Below are 17,444 nucleotides of genomic sequence, written 5' to 3'. Positions count from 1 at the left end.
TAAATACCCATTCCGAAATATTAATTCTAACCAATGGATTGGGGCCTATTTTGTTGAAAGTCGTAGGTGTACGAAGACTTTTGGGAGCCACTGTATATGTGGAAATAAAATTAGAAGATTTTGCTCTTAACTATTTAATTAATTATGAAGAAATTAGGTATAAATATAAATATTAAGCATCTTTTAATGAATAATTCAAAATTTTTTATGACTTTCCTAAATAAAAATTTTTTTCTCACAAATAGTGTTTAAACCGAAAAAAAAAAACCCAGTTTAAACCAAAAACCCGGTTAATTTGGTTGTTTCTCCAAAAAAAAAACGTATTTTTTACCAACCCTGAATGAAACATTTAAATCTGACATCTTAAACAGTCAAGTGTACAGTCTGAAAACCAATTTTATTGAGCAACCCTTAAAATATGCTACCAGAAATTTGAAAATTTGATTTGACCATTTTTTATTTAGTTTCCGGGTCTATGATATAGGTTCCAAACGATAAATATTGAATAAAATGTAGATGTGGAAAATTACATGAAGTTATTAGAAAAAAACTAATTGCAAAAAAAAAAAGGCAAACAATGGTTTGGCTAATGGTTTCACTTTTTTTTCTAGCAAAGCGTGATCAAAAATAGCCAGCGGTTTGTAGTCCCACAGAACACTGATTATTTTTTTTATGGTGATCCCAGGCAAATTTCACTGGTTTGGGACCAGTGGACCAGCAGAAATTTTGAATGCTGAAAAGGTTATGCACTTTTAAGTAGATTTAAAATTAAATACTATCTCTATTAGAGCATCTTACCAGGTAGCTGAAAACCAAGGACAATTTTCGAGTCTCCAACATGACCAATGTAGAGTTTCCTACGACGAATGAATGCAATGCTGGAAGTTGTACCAGATGTACTGGGCAAACCGCTAACAGTTTTCGGCCATTTACCTGTAAGAAATAGTTTAAGTGTCAATAACAAAATGCTTCAAATTTTTAATTTAAAAAAAAATATGTATAATTTTTTTTTTTAAATTTAGGATGATATTTTTGATAATACAAGTATGAAATTTGGATACAGAGAAAATACCAAAATTGAAATGGTTAATTTTAATTTGATTTTGAGCAGATCTACAGAAGTGATCTAAGATCACTAAAACAACAGCTTTACAGTTAAGATCAAAGATTATCTTTTAAGTAATGACAGAACAAAGCAGTTGTTGGCCACTGAACACTAGATGAAATATCCAACCTTGATAAAACTTTTAGTTGAATAGTCATGCTTAGCCACCTTTCAACTCATTAATTTCAGCACAAATATGAGAGAGGGAAAAAAAAAACTTGTGCAAACACAAAAACTCTTTCCTTTCAGTTTCAGTAAACCACAAAATAATTACTCACCATTTGCCACCAGGCGGCAACTAAATGCTTTATGTAGGAGGCAATGAAATATTCAACTGGTTTACTTTTTAAAACCTGACTAGTCACAAGATAATTGTTACATTATTGTTTTTTTTTTTCCTCAGGACAAGTCATTTCTATTCTGAAGCAATTGGTTGTTGTGTAAAAACAATCGCAAGTTCTCACACAGTATTGCATATTGTTCACAAACACGCTGATGTTGTGCATCACATGACTTCCTTTTACGTCAACACTTTAAATATTTTTATCACAAGTTTGTTGCGCACCGGAGCAAAAAAAACAAACGTTCATACAGATTAATTTTTCCAATATTGGACATTTTAGTGTGATTTAATGGTCAACTCTCTAAATATTGCCAATAGTGGCCAAAATAAAACCAGATTTGAAGAAAAAAAAGTCGCCAAATTTGTCACCAAGTTGGCGACCAAAAGCTTGGCGATATATTGCCAAGTGTTTGCCAAATTATAACACACTTGAGTTCATTAACACTAGAAAGACGGAAGCGGTCATTTTGACCGTAAACGATTTTCAAATGCTCATATTTGCTGAGTTTAATTTTGAAACTCTTTTTCCTTCATTGACTTTTCCTAACTATTTATTAAGATCTTAGAACAGTAAAAAAATTTTCTTTAGGATTATTATTACAGTCGCTAAAAATGTTTATACCTAGAAAGACTGACTACGGTCATTTTGACCGCTAAGTGAACCTTTCTTTACGCATCCGTTTTATTCTTTTTTCTCTTATCAGTTGTATGTACTATGGACTATTGTTAGTTGTCAGGGTGAGTAATGCTCTTTTGAGCTTGAGTAGTACCTGCTGGTCAGGTTTAATTCTTTGAACTGTTAGGAAAATGCTGGTTGCATGGTTTCAGTTTTCTGCTATCTGCACAGGAGGCAAAGTCGAGAAAGGTAAATTTGAAAAGCATGTGACTGGACACCTGAAAGTACTTTGGGTTTAAAAAGAAGTAAATATAAACAGGTAAATTCCAAAAATGTTTGCTGGAATACTTTTGTGCACCAAAACATGTGCTTTGCTTGAAGCATTGACGTTCGTTTTCTTAGATGATAATAAAGTGCTCAGTCACATAATTTACTTTATAATGTCGAGAAGAACCGTTGACAAGCGAAACTTATAGGAACATTAATTCCTGAAACTGTTGCAGATTTAACTAAAATAGATTATGGTTCGAATGAACAGTCTGACTTATCTGAAGAGAAACATATTCCTAGCGATGAGAATAGTTAGCTTTCGTGAGATTATTGTGATTATTTTTCAGAGCGTAGATTTGCAGAAAAGGTTTGTTCTTCTGAGTTAGAATCAGAAGAAACCTCACTAATAAAAACTGATGATCAATATATAAAAAGCAGTGAAAGAAAAGGGGAAAAGGGCCCGACGCCGAAAAAAAAAGGGGAACATTTCAAAAACATAAAAATCAAATATTTCTCAAATTTCCTCCAAGTCACCTCCACTGATCAATTTTGCTGCATGTAAATAAGTATCTACCTCAGGAAAAAGATTAAATTGTGTGAAATTAAACTATGCGGAAATAAATCTACGAGCAATTGTTCTGATTGCCAAAAAAAAAAACTGTTAATGGCTAATATACAGGTGACCTAATAACATAAGTATTTTGAAATACTGTAAGAGATAGTAATGTACGGTATCATGCGTTATTTAGATATTTTTTACACCAAACACATGCATGGTTGATTATAGTACTTGTTAGTTATTACATGCTAAGAAAATTTCCTCTTTTTTTTGTACAAATTTGCTCTTTCCCAATGCCAATTGTGTAAAGCATGTATTTGACTTGACCGAACATAAAATTAAAAAAAAAGCTATCTGAGACTTATTTGCAGACTATATTACGATTAAATTGTTAAATCAAATTCCGACATGTTAAAACAAATCTTTTCTATGGTTAAAAATCACGAAGGGAGGAAATTTTCAATCTTTTCAGTATGGCGGTCAAAGTGACCGCTGCTAGTCTTTCTAGGTATACGCAAAACGCCGTCTTTCTAGTGTTAAAATTAACAATGATTTCCCCCAAAAAGATGTAAAAGACCCCCTTTGGAACATTCGAATGCAACCAAAAAGGGAGGTCCCCTAGGTGGGGTTTGGTTTTCCCCTAGTGGAGTGTAGTACGTACCAAATTTCAACTTTCTAGGACCTACTGTTCTTGAGTTATGCGACATACATACGTACATATTGACCTCACGTGAAAACTCGTTGTAATTACCTATGGATATTTCGCATGTCTATACGTTTTTAGGCACTTATCCACGTGTGGTCGAGTTGAAAAAAAATTCAACATTCAGTGGGGGTGAGCAAAATGAAAATTAAGGCAGATTTTCGAGTGAAATTTTTTTCGCGAATACAATACTTCCTTTTTTGCAAAAGGAAGTAAAAAGGAAAGCCATAATTCACTAGTAAGCAAACTTACAGAGATGTACATAAAATTTGAGCACACCTGCTGGAGGGAGGGGAGGGGAGATGCAAATGAATGAAATTGTAGTTAGTACCTACTCACACAACAATACAGTAAAACTTTGTCGAAGTTGCAAGAAAAGTGAAAAAAATTTGCGTTGTCGAAAAAAGAAAAAAAACACCAAAGGAATAAAATACTACCGTTGAAACTGATTAAATTTATAATAAGAGCAAAAATTGATAGAATAATGTATCAAAGATTATATATACAAATATATATACTTGACATTATTAACAAATATATAATTATGAAAATTCCAGAGTTAGTAGACAAAGTTGGAGAGCAAAATTACACTTTTATGCAGAAATGTAACAATTTTTACTAAAAAATAAAAGGCTTTTTTAAAAAAAATCTGTAATCAATCATTGCTTTTGAGTAGAAATTTGTTCTTTCATTAAATAGTCGTTGAATACTTTTTGAAGGAGGAGTCAGGATCATTCAGACAAGATTCTATAAAGAACATGCAATATATCTGCTGCACTTCTTGCATCTTGAGTTGAAGGTAATTTTCGGCTCAAATTTTTCCCTCTCTTCATCATCAGAATGGTTTTCGCTTTTTTTTTTTAAACCCACAATCAAATATCTATATTTGTAGGGTACTCTGTGACTAAAATTCCATTATCAACTACAATAAAATCCATGTTCAATCTGTGTTGAAAGAAATATTCATTTTCTCTTGGAAAAAGCTCCACTCATTGTAAATTTTTACCAGATTTATTAGATTCACTTTGTCCAGGTGCCTTTTGATGCAAGGGCAGTTTTATTTCTTTTTGGTCATGGGCAGTTCTCAAAAGGTGGGAACAAAAAAGTTAACTCTGAGCAATTTCAAAAATTTTCAAATTTGACATCAATTTTGCTTTTATTCTATAGTATGCATACCTAGAACACAATATATGAACATGAAAAGACAGCAGGTATTTGTAAAAATTGTTAATTAGCAAATTAAATCAGCAGTCTGTAGGTAACAGATTTTGGACATTGTTGTCCTGTAAGTAACGGATTTTGGACATCATCTTAATGTAAGTTTCACTATTTTTGACAATTGTTAATCTGATTTTTAACTTTTCCAATGAAAATTTTATTTACTACTTTTTGAATTTTGCAATTTAATAATAAAGAGGATATTAATCAAATACTCGAATGGCTTTACATACTGCTCTTTACATATAATGATAAATAAAGTTAAGTATAAGTTTTGGAATGATTTTGAAAAAGTTGATGAAAGGTAAAAAAAAGCTTCAAATTAAAAATAATACAAATGTAAAAAGTGACATCAGTTTTAAAAATTAATATTTTTTTTAATGTCATAAAAATTAAAACGATGTCTAAAAATAATTATTGAAAAAAGAAATTCGTATTTCTATTTGGAGATCGTTAAATTATTAAGAGAAAAAAAAAATTATAAAATAATAAAAGCGGGGGGAAAAAAAATTGCTGGCGCAGGTGATAAAGTCGCCAAAACTGGTGCAGCTGACGAAAAACTACATTTGTCAAACTGGAATTCCCCTCTGGTAACCTTTAGCTTATCGTACACTGTGTTGTCGCCAACGGAGTTTGCTTGGCGATTTTAGCACAAAATGGCTTTTGTTCAATCATAACCAGCGATGTTTCTACTGTAATTTATGTATTGTTCAATGTGTAACGTATTAATCATGCAAAATACCAATGGATTAAAGAAGATAACATTATAATAACCATTTTTATTGAGGTTAGAAGACAGTGGATGATCAAAAATTATGAATAAACGGACAGAATTATCGGCGTCAAGATCGTAACGCGATTTGGACATCTCACATGTATGTTTAAGAAAAATCATTTTTCTTCTAAGATACTGCATAAAAGCTTATGAAAACACTTTTAAACAATTAAAAATTGATTCTCAGGATCGATAAATACCTTTAAAACGAAAACATCATATACTTAGTTCTCAAATAATAGCATTGTAAAGATCATAACTTTTGGACATACATCAAATTTCAAACTTACTTTTTTCTAAAATCGTTTACAAAGTAAATAATCTGTCTTTACTTTTGTTATTTGTGTAAAATATTAACAAAAAATTATTCAGTGTAAGATTCATACCTTTAACTTTTTTTTGAAACCTATGGAAATAATTTAAAAAAAATTTTTTTTAATGGTACATTTGCTCAGTTAACGTTTTGGTATGTCCAAAATTGTGCCTTTTAGCAAAGAAAATATTTTTTTAAGGGCATTTGAAGAGCAATTTTTCCATAATTTATGTCAATTCTTGTCTCTATACAGTATTATAATTTAACTCAAAAAATTTTGAGTCAATTAAAATGAAAGTTATTTGGTGTTGAAGATTCAAAGTTGAGGTCTGTGTTTGCTCCCACCTTTTGAGAACTGCCCTCATATTATTTGGGGGAAAAACGATTTCTACACAGAAAATCTGATAATGGTCCTGAAATAAAATTCTGCTTATTAAATATTCTGACATAGCAAAATTTGGCTCAAAAATGAAGAACATAAATTCTTCATAGTTCAACAACAATGGAAATAAAAGATTCACCTTGGTTTATGTGCGACTTTCATTGTATTTTCTTCCAATTTAAATTTTAATGTGCTGCGTTTTTGTTTGCGTATAAAAATAAAAAATTTTGGATAAAAAGACTACATATCAGGGTCGTAAGAGTTTCGGCCGGTGGTGGTTTTAACTATGGATAAAACCGGTTTGGACAAAATCAGTTTTGTCCATTGGATGTGGATATAAGAAATAATAAAATTTTTAATCAAAATGAGTATACATAAGTAAAAGATATATGAAGCAAGATCATCAAACCCATAATCAGTCATTATTCATTATTTAAGTAAACAGTTGATTTTACATCCTAGGCAATAAATGGCAGCATCTTTAAGAAGGTTAGTCACATCATGGGAGAAATATGTCATAATTCTTTTAAAATATGTTTCAAACAGTGTAAATAGCACAATATATATAGTTGTTTTCATATTTTTATGTGCACAATATGAATTGCAAATTAAAACAAGGTAGATTACTTATTTTTTTATTCATTGAATACATGTTAAAAGTTTTGTGAAGAATAGCTATTAGTTTATATTGCAGGCTGCTTCATATCTATACTAATATTATAAAGAGAGAGGACGAATTTTTGTGTGTTTGTATGTTCGAGGTAATCGCCGGAACCACTGCACCTATTTGAAAAATTCCTTCACTATATGAAAGGTGCTTTCTTACTGAGTAACATAGGCTATAATTCGAAAAAAATCCGATAAACAGTACTTTTTATATTCCAATTTAGGCAGAAATTTCACAGAAATTGCCTATAATTGGCTATTAAAGGGATGAAAAATTACTCGCACATATTGTTATGTATCGTTGAAAAGGGTAGAATTTTCCGCGTTTAAAAACAATTTGTTTCAATGCTCTAACTTAATTACGGCAAGAGTAGTTTGCGTTTTTAGCTTGAACTCTTTTAGGCTTAGCTGAAATTTAGGCACTACTTTCTTCATTAAATCTATTAATAAAAAGTGAAGGAATTGTCCTACAGTTTTCTTTTTGACATCATTGGAAAAAGCGACATTTGTTACTCCAGATCTCTCTCGACCTATGGTCGAAAAAATTAGCTTCTATCTTCAAAGGAAAAAAGTTACAAGTGCTTTTAAATCAATTTCAAAATACGTTATTTTGATTCAAGTTGTCAACCATTTTATTCCACGGTTGGGCTTTTTTCCTTTATTTTGCATTTAATTTCTCAAACTTATTTCATTCATGTTTCCATGGTTACACTTTTAAAATACATCTTTCGCATTTTAATTTCTTAAAAGTATTTTAATATCTGTTGTCATTGCTTGGAAGGGTAGTTTTGCATGGTGTTTTTTTTTCTTTATTTAAGCCTGATTGTTGAATAAATGTCACTTGACACAATTTTTATTCTCAAGGTAGACCGGCAATGCAGCACTTAATATATAAAGATTTGAAAGCTACTGTTAATGTGATTTTATACCTTTTTGTTTGTTTGGAAAAACATTTATTATTGCCAAAGAAAAAAACATCCGCTTCAATCGCAAAAGGGCTGGGTTCCGGTAGCGTGGTCGCTTGGTGTGTTAGGCGCAGAGCAGTTCAAACTAGGATTATTGTTTTTAAGGCAACCGTTAATGTAAATCATTGTTTTGGCGATTTGTTTTGTAAGAAAAGAAACTTTTGATTTGTTTTTATCCAAGTGAAATGTACGACATTTTCTTTTTTTTCTGACCACAATTTTTGAATTTTCCACGGGAGGTTTTCTTTTCGTTACATGGATCGATTATGGTAGCGCGGTTGCTGGGCACGTTTTGCGATAAACAATAGAGTTGCGGAATTTTTTTTTAACATAATATGAAAGATATTTGTTTTTTTTTTTTTTTTTTTTGTTTTGTTTATTTGGCGAAATATTTTAAATTGCAGTAAAAACCACTTCACTTGCTAAATAGAGTTTTAAAACAACTGTAAATCTAATTTAATGATTTGACGAAAAGATTTAAATTTCAAAGAAACTTAAATTGTTTGTTTTTTTTTGGAACAGTGTGTACGCATTTATACGAAGAAAAATGATCATTGCACATTAGAGAGGGAGAGGGCGTCAATTTTTTTTTATTCAAGGGACTTCCATAAAATTTTTAGCACGGGCATCACTGTGCGGGTACTGCTAGTTCCTAATAAACGAGTGTCATTTGTCTTTGCTGTGAACAATTTTTAATGTTGATATAAGAAAAGTTGCCTTTAAATCAATAAATTGGTTTAAAAAAATTATTTCAATTATGATAAAGAGACATTCTATTTCTTTTACTTATGCATTAAAATGCACAACATTATGCATACAAAGTGTATGTGTACACATATTAGTGTGCTTTCATACAATATAGTTTTGGCCAGCTCTATGGTAGTTAAAACCAGTTTTGGCCGGTTTTTAACTGGTTTTTGAGAGTGGCATGGCCAAAATAGGTTTTGTTCAGCCAAAACTACAACCCTGCTACAACAAATTATTAAAAAAGGGGGCTACGTACTTAGCTAAAATGTCTACAGACTGCTGGCAACTAACTAAAATTTGAATTTTCAGATATACCTTTCAGTGTGGACAGCTAAAATGCAACTTGAAATTAATATAGCATACATACATAGTTATAGAAACAAAAAAGAAAAAAAATAAATAAAGTACAAGCATGACCTTTATGTTCGGGTTAAATGATATTCCGATAATTTTAATAAGGTACTAAATTTGATGCTCAAGCTTTACAATTGTAGTTAATTCATTCCAAACAAACAAGGGAAACAAAATTAAGGAAAGGGAATTGAAAGATGTTTCTATAATTCTGACCTTTTACAAAGTTATATTATCCAGCAGGCCTACATTACTTCTACAGTATAGATTGTTTAATAATATCATACATAATATGATTTACTGAAAATGATGCCCAGATCTTTGTTTCAGATGTCGAAGAAACTTATCCCAGACTTTAGCGGTGATGACATACGAATTTAAATTTCCCAAAATTTAAAAATCACTTTTAACAAATTTTTAATTCAACTTTTCTACATTACTTTTATTGCAGCATGAAATGAATCCACCATTAGAGTAACTGAGATAACTGAACAAAAAGTTTAAAGTTTCGAGGGAATGAACTCAATTAGCCACAAAAATTCAATTGAAAAATAAAAGAAGGTTCTTAATGTCTATTCTATCCGATATTAACCAATAAAATAGTCAAAAATAAAATATTGGTGAAAACTCAATTTGTTTTAAAAATCAAAGTGTTCAAATTAGTGTTCTAGCTCAACTTCAATTAGTTTGGGAGAATATCGCCAAATAACACATCAAGCAAAAAATACATTTAATAACGATTTAAATTCATAAACGGGCTAACAAATCAATGAAAACCTTGATCATGCAGCAGAATTTAAAATAAGTTTTCTTATCACAGAAGAAATTCAAAAAAAAGATAAACAAGCTTTTGGATTGGCCAAACATAGTCCGTCAGATTCAAATCGCTTTAACAAATAAATGTAATAGCTTTGTGTCAGAGGAAAGGATTTTTCTGGCATGAAATTTTTTTTAAAATACCTTATTATGTAACAAATTTCAGTTTTCAACATCATACAGCATTTTAAAAAGAAACACAGTCACGAAAATCATCGTAGCAACAGCGAACCGATCTAGCAGACGTGACGTAATAATATCATCGTTTTCCACATGATAGAAACAAACATGGCCGCTAACCAAATCTTATAAAGATTATTTCGTTTAAAATTATTACTTTTAGCCACTTGCAATTATGATTGCACATTTCTAAAGTCAGAAAAATCACCAATTTGACACATTTTCAGTCAACATACATGGATTTTAAACAAGTACATGATAATCACCATGACAGAACGGTATTTGTTTACATACAACTACAGTGCAACAGAAAATATAAATTTTCTCACCGACTTCTCTCCACATAGCCTGATGTGTTGCTAAAAAGCCATCTCGAATGGCTTTTAAAACCTGATTGTCATCATCACTCCAGAAAGATTTTTGACAAACAATATTATTCATTAAATGCTCTTTAGCGAAAAGAGCAGCTTCACGGCCACCGTGACCATCAAAAATTCCAAAATATGCGTATTCTAAATCTTTTTGGTCTTCGGTCTGTTGATAGGCCACAACAAAAGCATCTTCCATATATTTGCGACCCCCTTGATTACAATGTCCAGTCACACGTAAATTTAGGCCGATGTGTGTCATAACGACATGAAATTAAACTCACTGCGACTTGGATTTCGGGCGTCCAACTTGAGAGAGAACGTCAGCAGTGCACTTCTTCGCCATTGGTTGATTTGCCGATGACGTACTGAAAACGCAACGTTTCTCAAAATTGAATTTCTGACAAGCTCTTTCTTGTTTGTTTGCGTCGTGTTTTCCCAAAACGGAAGATTTTCAGCAAAAAAATACAGGATATTATGTTTTTTCCAAAGTAAATTATTCAATTATAAGGGAATATTTATTCACATAAAAATTAGAGTGCTGCCAAAATTAAATGTTAGATAATTCTTTTTGGGAATGGTTTTTTTTTTAATTCAAAAATAAAAATTTTCCTTCTGCTTTCGTTTCATACTCCTTTCTTTTCAAAAAAAAAAGAGAAAAAAATTAAAGACAAGTATAAGAAAGCAGGGGAACATAAAAATTTAATTTATTGTGAAAAGGGTAGAAAATAAAAGTTACGAAACAACATGAAATGGGCCCATTTTTAACTCTGTGAAATTAAAAAATGTTATTGCTTAAATTTAAACAATAAACTCATATTATTTTGTAAGGTGGTAGGGGAAAAGAGAACGCGACAAATTCCATTAATAAAGTTCAGTTCATAAAATTATAAGGACATTAGCAAGTAAAAATGAATAGATTAAACATTTGAAGCTTTTAACTTTGTTAATCTGGTCAACATGATGTGTAACATCACGCTATTAATTTCTGTGCGCATCTGTGGGCCCGTAAGTAACCCTCCGGTTCGTACTCTGGACTGGCAAAATATCTAGCAGAACGATACTGTTACCGTTGGGAGCAGGACATTCAGAAGAAGACATTCCGTCCTGTCTCACCCTTTAGGGGTTGGACATTCAGGGGTAAAAGATATTAAAATCCTCAATAAATGTAAATAAAAGCTATATTGTTCAATAATGACCGTGTAATTAACAATGAATTTTTAACCGACTTCAAAAAGGAGGCGGTTATCAATTCATACCGTATGTATGTTTTTTTTTTGTTTGTCCACTCATAGCGTCTCACCTAGTGAACCGATTTTGATGATTCTTTTTTTAATGGATAGGGGATGGCTCAACTTAGGTCCCATTACTTTGTTTGACGATATTTGTTCTTTAGAAAAAAAGTTATGGGCAAAAAAAAAACAGTAAATTTTATGCACTTTACCTATTAAATGATTAAAATGATATTGTAGCGAAGTTCGCACTTTTCATCCGTGGATAACGGTGGCTCAGTGGTAGAATTCTCGCCTCCCACACGAGCGACCCGGGTTCAAATCCCGACTAGGACAAAGTGAATTTTACTAAAATTTCGTTTCTACTGTTTCCCGTATTTTTTCGAATCTTCTATTAATTACTGTATCTTTCCAAGTCTGGAAAGTTCCAGCACTTTCTCAAGTTGTATATAAGGAGATGTAACGTTCATTCGTGGTTCTGAATCAAGATCTCGAGTTGAGACTAACGAGTATTCGCTTCATTTGGCTTTCACATTGTCTTCGCTATCTTCATCTACGCGACAATATGAAACTCATTGTTATAAAAGTTTGGTGCCATATAACAGTAACATTAATAGTAATTGTAATGGTAATTTTGAATAAAGGCTTCTCTCAAGCAAGCATCAAATTTCTTCAAGGGATATTTCGATAATGGGGAATCTGGCGCTGTCGGCTCATTTTTGGCGTAAATAATTTTATTTTAGTAACCCTGCTGATTTATAGTAACCCTATGTGAATTACCAAAATCTTCCTTTCTTCAGTGCTATTGCTCCATAGTAGGGGTAAACCTAACCTGGAAGCGAGGTGATGCAGTGATTAGGATCTGCTTAGCCTTCACAATGCTATCATTAGGTTTGACTCAACTACTCTGTAGTATTTTTATCGTTACCATCTATGCCGATAACAGATGATCGGGGCTAAGTAAGAAAATACAGGATTGCATCATAAGCAACTTAGATGCTGTGGAATATAAATTAGTTAGGAAAAACGTAATACTTAAATGGTTATAATTAAATTAACTACGCATGATTTCCAGAGAGAAACAAATATAAGTTTTTAGTGCCAATTGCTTAAAGTTTAACGCGTGTCAATAGTTTTTTTTTTTTAGTATGGAATATTTTTAAGAAAAAAATGTGAAGTTTCGTGATGATAACTTCCTATTATTTCTGAAATACCTACATTTACACTAAAAAGAATGAAATAAAAAAATTTTGAAAAAAAAAAAATAGAACCGACTTCAAAATTGCTCTAAAAAGTGAAAAATAATTTTATTCTTTAAACACCATCGATAATGCTTTTAAACATAATTTTTGAAGTTGGCGCAAAAACGATAGATAAAATCATTCACAGCCATAACTCAAATACAACTATAAATTTAACCAGGACCAGTTTCTTCACTATCACATACATTATGCATTGATGACAGCATATTTGAATAGCGATATAAATGTTTCGTTCGTAACTTTGGATACTTTTCTAAAAAAAAAAAAAAATATGAACATGGTTACACTGGATTTTACGTTTTGTTTTTGCGCCAACTTCAAAAATTATGTTTAAAAGCATTATCGATGGTGTTTAAAGAATAAAATTATTTTTCACTTTTTAGAGCAATTTTGAAGTCGGTTCTATTTTTTTTTTTTTTTCAAAATTTTTCAATTGAAGGATCTCTATGGAGAGTTAATTCCAATTCATGCGAGTATTTTTTTTTTCCTCATGTTAGAGAATTTAGGCAAAAATGTTGATTAAAATTGGGCTTTAACCCCATCTCCTTCGGATCGGCAATGGCTACCAGAGGTCATTACTGGTACCGTAGGATGCAGAACACGGGTAAAGCTATACCGCCCTGTAGTCTCACCTCGCTAAACTTTGAAGGTCCGGAAATCCAAGGGAAAAAAACATTAAAATCATCAGTTGTCATCCGTCGCAGTGGCATGGAGCCGTCGCAAATGGTGAACGGGGGTTGGCAAACGAAACGAGCAGGGGACGGAGCCCCGTTAGTGATCTATATAAAGCGTTGTTTTCCCACCTCCGTACGGTCAGCGGCGTAGCGTAGGTTTCTGTCGCCCGGGGCAGTCACCAAATTTGCCGCCCCTCTTAAATGCCCCCCCCCCCCCCCCCCCCCGCCTAAAAAAACTACATTATTAGTATTTTACGGAAAGAAAACATTATTTTACTACCCAAAACATGTTTTACATTTAAATATAATATTATGTCAACAGGAAATATTGTTGATCGAAATATTTTTCAAAAATTATTGCATTATGAGCGAAATATTTTCCTTAAATCAAACATTTTAAACGTGATCAAAAACTGTATATACTGATAGTAATTCTCAAACCTTTTATTGGAAAGAAAAAGAACCAAAAATATGATTATAAATTACCCGATAGATACATATATTTATGCTTGAAAATATTTTTTTATTCTTAACCTATACTATTAATTTTCTACTTTCCATCAACGGAAAATCGTTAACAACACTATCAATGTCATTGTATCAGTCTGTTCTGTAAAATGTTACATAAAATGTCGTTAGATAAAATGACCGCCTGAATCCAAGTACGACCACCGTTTCCCCCCACCCATCACATTTTAGAGTTTTGGAAATAGTACCACTTCCTCCCCCACCCTTTTTTTTTTTTTTTTTTTGACCGTTTTAAAGCCGTTATTTTTATTTGGAGCGGGAAAGGGCATTATGTTAACCGTTAACATTCTTCTGAGGCACTAAAGAAAATAAAAGTTAAAAAACATGAACATTTGACGCAAGGAGGGACCTTCAAAATGGCATCTAAAATACCCTAAAATATTTTAAAAATCATCAAAACGATCTTTTTTTCCACAATTTGTTTTCGATTGTACTTCTCGATGCAAAATCAAAGTATCAGCTTCATTTTTATGAGCTTCATGTCCGAAAAATGTGCACGTTGAAGGAAAAAAAAATAATAAAATAAATATAAATTAAAAAAATAATAACTCTTGAAGCACCGTATGTTGCGTATGAGTCGCGTCACAGACTTTTAGTTGCAAACCTTCCCGAATTATTTATATTTATTGAAGTTACGATCACACATACAATTAAAATTTCGAATGAAATTAAGTATGCCTACAATTTAGCATTGGCATCTTCTTTATATAAATATACTAGTGGTAACCGCACGGCTTTGCTCGTAGTAGAAAATTAAAAAGTATTTTGGTTCGCCTGTATATTTACAAATAATATATGGTGAATTTCTCGCCAATTGGCTTGCCCATGTTACGGCTCCACGTTATGATATCTTGGTAATTTACTCGTCCATCTTTATGATAATTTTGCTCGGAAAAATGTTCTTAAAATTGGAATTGAAAAAGAACAAAATCGAATTTTTGAAAAATCGCTTCGAGGTGCACGCCCCCATGCTACAAACTAACTTTGTGCCAAATTTCAAGGAAAATCGGCCGAACGGTCTAGGCGCTAAGCGCGTCACAGAAATCCAGATATCCAGACAGAGATCCATATATTCAGACAGACAGAGAGACTTTCAGCTTTATTATTAGTAAAGAGAACACAAACTCCAAATTGATGTGTCCGGGGTTAACTCGGAAAATACCGGACCGATTTCGTTAAAATTTTCAGTTTGCCTAGGTTAGTGCTGAAAAGGTTTATAGTCCTTTTTGAAAAAAAAAGTCGATGAATAATTCTTTTTTTATTCGAAATTCTTTATTTATTTTCTTTGACATTTTGGACCCCAAAACGGATCTTTCTACCAGGGGCGGACTGGATCCCCTAAAAGAGTTGGAAAAAATTTGACTCCTAAACCCGATGGGTGCAAAAAAAAAAAAAAAGTGCACAGATTTGAGGGCGCAAAAAGAAACAGGCGGCAAAGAAAAAAACTGGGGCGGTCAAGTTTAAGAGCGAAAAAAAAAATTATATTAATTTGAATTTTTGGTATCTTGAATTCAAATTATGTTTTTCGCAATCACGAGCGTGTATGTGTATGAATGCGCGTGTGTGTTTGTGTAGGCGCATGTGTGTGGGTGCGTGTGTATGTGTGTATGTATGCATGTGTGTGCGTGTTGCATATGCAATGCTGTGTGTGTGTAGGCGTTCGTGTGTGTGTGTGTGTATGTAGGCATATGTGTTTGTGTCTGTGTGCAGGCATGAGTGTGTATGTGTATGTGTGTGTGTGTTTGTGTCTGTGCGCAGGCACGAGTGTGTGTATGTGTGTGCATGCGTGTGTGCGTAGGATATGGACGCAACTTGGAGACGGTTTTCGCAAGAGGAGCGGCATCGTGAGGCCGGTCGACGCGACGGCGGTACTGGCAGAGGGTGCTGGTGGGAAAATAAAATGATAGGAATTCAAAACAGTCAAATGAGAACAATAAGCAATCGTGATTGCTAAAAAAAAAAAAATTCTTATGATAAAGGGCGTTAAAAAAAAAACGCAGGCGCATAAGGTTTTTGGAAACACGGGAAGGCGCACTCACGGCAATGAATGACTGCTTGCAGGGGGCGGACTGGCCTGCGGCTCGATGCACCGTTTTCTTTCTTTTTTTTTTTTTGGCGCCCTCGAACCTGTGCGCCTTCTGTAATGAACTTTTTTGCTCCCTCGAACCTGTGCACCTTCGTTTCTTGTTGTGTCCTCAAACCTGTGGTGCACCCTCGTTTTTTTTTTTTTTTTTTTTTTTTTTTTTGCTTCCTTAAACCTATGCGCCTCCTTTTTTATTTTGCGCCTTATTAAGAGGACAAACTTTTGTAGCCATGGTTAGAAATGATTTGAGTTCATTCAAGGCTTAACTAAAGCATAAAACTTAACTCTGCGAATTCCATCTTCCACCGGCCTCCGCGAGCGAGACCAAACCTGGGTGGTGGCGCGTCTATGCCCTACAGATGAACACGCGCCCACACGCCTAAACACATACACACTCGTTAATCTTGATTTCGAAAGCATAATTTGAATTCAAACGTAAAAAATTCAAGTACAGTAAAACCTGTAAAGTTGACCACCCTTGTAAGTTGACCACCTGTCTACGTTGAACACTTTTGTCGGGAACGGAATTAGTCATTGAAGGAAAACCTCTGTAACTTGACCACCTCTCTATCTTGACCACCTGTCTATGTTGACCACTAATGTAACGCAAAATTGGTTTGGAGTATTGTAAAAAGCCCTTTGTAAGTTGACCACTTGGTTTATTTTTTAAAACTTTCTTCAGAAAATTACTTTATTTTATTATTTATTTATTATTATTATTATTTTTATTATTTGATAGCTTTCTAAGAATGTTTTTAATGTTTTGATGACAGACTAGCATTTTACTAACTAAACAGCAGCATAAAGCTTATGTTGCTCTTTATTCTCCAAACTTGTTTTTCAGTTGTTGTTCTATTTGAGATAGCTTTTTGTATTCTGTTCAATGAAAATAGGTGTTAGTATAAAAGTTCAAAATCTTTTCTTTCAGTTGCAATATGTTATGGCAACACAGGAATTGTGCAAAAAGAGCTGACTCGGCTATATATATATTTTGCCCCCCCCCCCTCCCTGCAAAAAAATATCTAGAGCCCCTCCCTAGTGACCAGCAGTGTCTATTTGTAAAGTGCATAAGTCTTAGTGCTAGTTTTTTTCTTTTTTTTCTTCAATTTCTAGGGCCGTTAGCCCCTTGCACTGCGGGTACACAGATCTGAGCCTGCTAATGAGTAAAGTTACATGTTTCTGGTGCAAGGGATTAAGAGATAGGACATTTTAATTTTGCCTTTATGAACTGGGAGAGTCGTGCTTATTGCTCTTGGTGCTATAAGTTGTACAAAAAAGGCTTGAAAAC

The 17,444-nt window shown here is 32.9% G+C and overlaps 1 protein-coding gene across 1 annotated transcript in view; it reads right to left on the bottom strand.

The window, feature by feature from the left end:
* The window catches only part of LOC129229244 (protein phosphatase 1D-like), a 33,397-nt gene extending 22,725 nt beyond the window's left edge, over window positions 1–10,672 (bottom strand). Inside the window, exons 1-2 of the mRNA XM_054863509.1 lie at window positions 10,339–10,672; window positions 799–933 (exon numbers count right to left, since the gene is read on the bottom strand). Of these exons, the coding sequence (XP_054719484.1) occupies window positions 799–933; window positions 10,339–10,639 (436 nt within the window). The 5' untranslated portion in view covers window positions 10,640–10,672. The remainder of the gene's footprint in view (window positions 1–798; window positions 934–10,338) is intronic.
* Window positions 10,673–17,444: the final 6,772 nt, after the last annotated feature.

Source organism: Uloborus diversus, chromosome 9, assembly GCF_026930045.1.
Source record: "Uloborus diversus isolate 005 chromosome 9, Udiv.v.3.1, whole genome shotgun sequence".
Lineage (NCBI taxonomy): Eukaryota > Metazoa > Arthropoda > Arachnida > Araneae > Uloboridae > Uloborus > Uloborus diversus.
The sequence above is the reverse complement of the archived record's forward strand: the minus strand, read 5'-3'. Positions and strand labels throughout refer to the sequence as shown.